Below are 5677 nucleotides of genomic sequence, written 5' to 3'. Positions count from 1 at the left end.
ACACAGGGCTCATTTTTCAGTGACTTCTCCCAGACAGCTCAGCAAACACGCTGGGCTTTCAGTGATTGATGCATCAATTAATAAACCTACATCCCTCATATGTGTTTTTCTCATGTATTTACACTCAATTCAAATGAGTATGGTACTTAATCTATATGTATTCTCCCAGAGGAGCAGCAGTGATGGATTCCCTCCATCATATGCCTTTTACCATCATCCGTCTCATCATCATTTGATTAGTTAGACACACACACACACACACACACACACACACACACACACACACACACACACACACACACACACACACACACACACACACACACACACACACACACACACACACACACACACACACACACACACACACACACACACACACACACACTCCTCAGGGTGGTGGTGTGGAGGAGGTGCTCCCTTATTCATCTCTCAGCAGAGCTCTCCTGGTCACTGAGCACCAGGAACCGGCTCTGCCACTTCATGAGACCCTGCTGCCGCTCGCCATCGACACACAGCAACGCAACAGAGACCAAGAAAACGTTTTTAGGAGATCCAGCTGAGTTTCACAGGTAAAGTGAACAGCCATTATTTATTCCACACACGGATGTTGTTTCTACTTTTAGGTATAAAAGTTAAACGAGCATCAAATTCATGTTTAATTCATTCTACTACAACCTGCTTTTACTTTATATTGTTGTTGTATTTAACATTCTTTTAAAGAAAAAAGCCATCTACCAGTTTCCATTCAAAAGTTCTAGCATTTGAGTTCTGTAGTCAACACTTTTGCTAGAATGAAATGGGGTGCGATTATTTAAATTCACGTTTAAATGATCAAAATGAAAGAAGGTATACCTTATGATCATTGGTCTCAATCAATCAAAGTGTATTTATATAGCCCAAAATCACACATTTTACATGTGTCTCAGTGGACTTTAGAGTTTGTACAGAATATGGAGACAACACCTTCTGTTCTTGGACCCCAACATCAGACAAGGAAACACTTGCAAAGAAACCCCACAGTTAATGGGGGAAACATTTAAGAAACCTCAGGGAGAGCAACAGATCCCTCTCCCAGGACGGCCAGACACGCAATAGATGTAGTGTGTAAATCGAAAAGATAATACATTTACAACGTAGGTAGTCCAACTGCTTGAAATGTTCTATAAATAAGAAGATGAATCCAGGTGAAATTAATACAAAACTACAAAAAATGATAAACCCTGACAGGAGAAATGTCTAAATATAGTGAAGTTTAAAAGAAACCCCAGTTTAGTCCTTTAATGGTTTCATTTCTCTCTCCTTGTTTAAGTCTTGATTCCCCCTTTGCTGTGCCAACACTCAGTGACAGTGGGCATGCCCTGGACCAGACCCCAGGTGGACCTTAATGCGGGGGGAGCAGAGGCCATGGACCAGTTGAACATAGACGACCATCACTACGAGGGCTCCCTCTTCCCCACCTCCACCCTCATCCCTGTCACTGTCATCTGCATCCTCATCTTCATCATCGGGGTGACCGGCAACACCATGACCATCCTCATCATCCAGCACTTCAAGGACATGAAGACCACCACCAACCTCTACCTGTCCAGCATGGCGGTGTCCGACCTCATCATATTCCTCTGCCTGCCCTTTGACCTTTACCGCCTGTGGAAGTACGTGCCCTGGCTTTTCGGGGAGGTGGTGTGTCGCTTCTATCACTACATCTTCGAAGGCTGCACCTCGGCCACCATCCTGCACATCACGGCCCTGAGCATCGAGCGCTACCTGGCCATCAGCTTCCCCCTCAGGAGCAAGGCGTTGGTGACCCGACGCAGGGTCCAGTACATCATATTCGCCCTGTGGGTCTTTGCCCTGGTGTCCGCCGCTCCAACGCTCTTCCTCGTTGGGGTGGAGTATGACAACGATACACACCCGGACTACAACACGGGGCAGTGCAAGCACAGCAACTACGCCATCAGTTCCGGGAAGCTGCACATCATGCTCTGGGTGTCCACCACCTACTTTTTCTGCCCCATGCTCTGCCTCATCTTCCTCTATGGCTCCATTGGATGCAAGTTGTGGAAAAGCAAAATGGACCTGCAAGGCCCCTGCGCTTTGTCCCGAGAGCGGTCTCACAGGCAAACAGTCAAGATCCTGGGTGAGTGCAGACAGACAGATAGACAGACAGACAGATAGATAGATAGATAGATAGATAGATAGATAGATAGATAGATAGATAGATAGATAGATAGATAGATAGATAGATATATAGATAGATAGAATTGGAGGATGAAATCCTCTTTAATGGTCACACATACATGCACACAGCACACACAGTGACATTTTACCTCTGCATTTAACCCATCCTAGTAGGAGGAGCAGTGGGTTTATACTTATTTCCTATACTTTCAAAAACCTTTCTCTGAATTTCATTCCCAGGAACGTTATTTGTAGCAAAAGCCTAAAGCATAAATCCATCTCTTTTATACAATCAATCTAACTTTCATTGTTGCTGTTGCAATATAATAAGCTGACGGAGAATCAATAATATCTTGTTTACTGCACCGCCTCTATTGTGTTTGCTTTAGCGAATTAAGCTAGTTATAATATATATTGATTTGTACAAAATTAAACCTAATTCCAGCTTTTTTTTAATTGTTTTCACAGGGAATTGTGTTGCTTTTATCCGGCAGGTTTAAGAATTGCAAGCTTGATAATAATTCTGTTTTGTCTGAGGCTATACATGCTCTGCACATGCTGATTGGCGTAATACGCAGCTCTGGCTTATTGCACCCTGTTTGATAGTAAAGTGCCATGGCCAGTCCAATCTGAATTAACCAAATATTGAATCATGATGTATCCATTAGGATATAAAGGCAGTTCATTAGCTGAGCACACGCTGCACAGAGCCCATGTTGTCCTACTTGCTGCCATTTGTATCCACATTTGTTGAATCCCAAATTGGATTGTCATCAGAGGTCTTCATCAATCACCATAATGGAAATGTAAATGCTCCCATACTCCTGGGCTCCTTTTGTATTACGCTGGCGTCACACATCCCAGGAGTCACTCAATGATCATCTGTTCACTCTGTCCATTATGTAGGTCTTCGACTAATGGATCAGTTTATTCACAAATAATTAGTCTTGTTTAGGCCAGACAAACCTCTCTTTTAATTATTTAACGAACTTTTATCATCTTTCCAGATATGACTGGCTCCATTAGACAAATTGATGGCCATTTTATTTGCAGGGACTTCTAAACCAATAGCAGTGAGTCAGGGATTACCTCACTCTGTGCTGACATTTCTATCTTTTAAATTCTAAATACATTTAAGTTATTTTTTGGAAAAGATTTCAGCTGCGTTTATGATCTAATTAGCTTGGTCAGTTGCCTGTGTTGTGAAGATATGACTTCATTGTTGCCAGGGCCAATTGCAGGAGAGCATCACTTAAGGGAGCGAGGGAGGATGTGTGTGTGTGTGTGTGTGTGTGTGTGTGTGTGTGTGTGTGTGTGTGTGTGTGTGTGTGTGTGTGTGTGTGTGTGTGTGTGTGTGTGTGTGTGTGTGTGTGTGTGTGGGTTTAAAGATAGGTTCCTTTGATGTTTATTGCCGCTGGTCATTAATGAAAGTCAAGGGTGACCATAGAACATAAATCATACTGTGCTCAAAGATCGAGACACGTTTTTTTATTAACGTATTATTATTAACAAAACCAGAATACATTATAATCTGTGAGAGATGCTATAATATTGTTTATTCCTCATGTAAGATTAGTGTGTATTGATCCTATCACATTTAAAGCTCTACATTTGGCTTTATGGGCAATAAGAAAACATGTGGTATTGTATTTGCTTGCATTTCATTTGTGTATTGTCAATTCAAACGTTTCTTATTTTTATTTAAACTTCTGACAAAGCAAGAATAGCTGTTCATCTTAGCGTTTTTCACAAAAAGTCAAACTATTCCTTTAAACTAATTTCCCTCTCCTAACTGTATTCCCCCTCAGCAGTGGTGGTGCTGGCCTTCATCATCTGTTGGCTGCCCTATCACATTGGCAGGAACCTGTTTGCCCAGGTGGACGACTACGAGACGGCCATGTTGAGCCAGAACTTCAACATGGCCTCCATGGTGCTGTGCTACCTTAGCGCCTCCATCAACCCCGTCCTCTACAACCTCATGTCCCGGAAATACCGGGCCGCGGCCAAACGCCTGTTCCTGCTGCACCAGCGGCAAATACAAGCCCGCCACGGCCAGAGGCAGCTTTGCGTGATCGACCACATCTCCACCCTGAATGAGAGCCTGACTGGGGTCTGAGGGGGTCATGAGCAGTGATTTTAACAGGTTTGATTGACTTCAGAGATTGCACGCTTCAGGAGTTGAGCGAAACCTTGTTGGAGATGTTCGTTCCATTGTATCTTTGAGCGGGAAAACAGGGCTGAGAGCTCCACTGCACTTCAATGCAAAGTCTGCTTCACACAGGGGCATTCTGATCACATATAGACAGTGTTTTCACCTAATGTAGAAGTATTTACCTCGACAGTGTGTGCTGCTACATGTTTATCTTGCTTTGTAGTCAGCTGCAAATATGGCTTGACCCCAACAAAATTGCAACAAAAGGTTTTCAATGGATTATTGTAGTATCAGATGTACTTAATAACATACTAAAAGTCCAAAGAAATCTGACGACTAGTTAATGTGTAATTTTCAAGATGGCCAAGATGGCCGAAAATTACTTAAAATACCCTGACTCCTTCATAATTTATTAGGGACATCTTATACTACACAAAACAGGTAAAGGTGGGGTAGGTAAGTTTGAGAAACCGCCTCGAGATACACTTTTTGTTATATTCCATGGAATGCTCCTAACATCCCGATAGCAATGAATATCTGAAGTGCTTTGACAAAAAATCCATAAAAAATGTTCATCTGTGGAAGCCGTAGTACTGTAAAAAGCACGACCAATTATTTTAGCTGGCCCGGCTAAAGTAACTGGATGGCCTACCTGCCTGTCAGCCTTCCATCTCGTGCACAAACTTATCTCCTGCCCTCATTGGTCATGTGCGCGTTCGTGTGTGTTGGAGGAGGGGCTCTGTAAGGAAGTGGCAGATTTTTTCCGGTTGTGTATTTTCAAATTCTAGCGCACTCGAGCTGGTTTCTCCATAATTACCTACCCCACGTTTAAGAAACCTTTTATTGCAATTATTTTGGGCTAATGTTTTGTTTTCATATATGCAGTCGCCTATTGTGTGCTTATTGAACATCAGCTGATAATAATAAGCGCTCCCTCTTTGTTAATGACAGATGATGTTTGTGCCACATTTGAAATGAGTCCTCATTTATTATGTTTAATTGTAGTCTCAACTGCATTCTGTTGTAAGATTGAATTTGTTTAATTTATGGTGAACAATTGTTATCATACGGTCCGTTTGTCGTTCTCATAAATCAAGAAAAACTGAAAACAAGTAAGCCTATTAGTTGTGCTCCATTAGTTGTGCAGATCTGAAATTGGATATTCCGGTGTGATGTTTGAGTGTTTGTGTTTGTTGTGTACCATTTCTCCAGTGAATAGATGCAACATAAACTTCATAAAAGCAGATTAATATGAAAATGGGACAGTTGATGTCTGTGTGAGGCCACCTGAGCCCTGAGGATTTGGGGCTGCGTACGTGCCGGCCATCATGTAATCTGACACAG

General features: G+C 42.5%; 1 protein-coding gene across 1 annotated transcript; it reads left to right on the top strand.

Annotated features, from left to right (window-relative positions):
• The first annotated feature begins 526 nt into the window (after positions 1–526).
• mlnr (motilin receptor) lies at positions 527–4297 on the top strand. Its single transcript, XM_034098027.2, has 3 exons — positions 527–572; positions 1313–2140; positions 3990–4297. The coding sequence occupies exons 2-3, from the start codon at positions 1357–1359 to the stop codon at positions 4295–4297; spliced, it is 1092 nt and encodes a 363-aa protein (XP_033953918.1). The 5' UTR covers positions 527–572; positions 1313–1356.
• Positions 4298–5677: the final 1380 nt, after the last annotated feature.

The sequence above is a fragment of the Pseudochaenichthys georgianus genome, chromosome 13 (assembly GCF_902827115.2).
Source record: "Pseudochaenichthys georgianus chromosome 13, fPseGeo1.2, whole genome shotgun sequence".
Lineage (NCBI taxonomy): Eukaryota > Metazoa > Chordata > Actinopteri > Perciformes > Channichthyidae > Pseudochaenichthys > Pseudochaenichthys georgianus.
The sequence above is the reverse complement of the archived record's forward strand: the minus strand, read 5'-3'. Positions and strand labels throughout refer to the sequence as shown.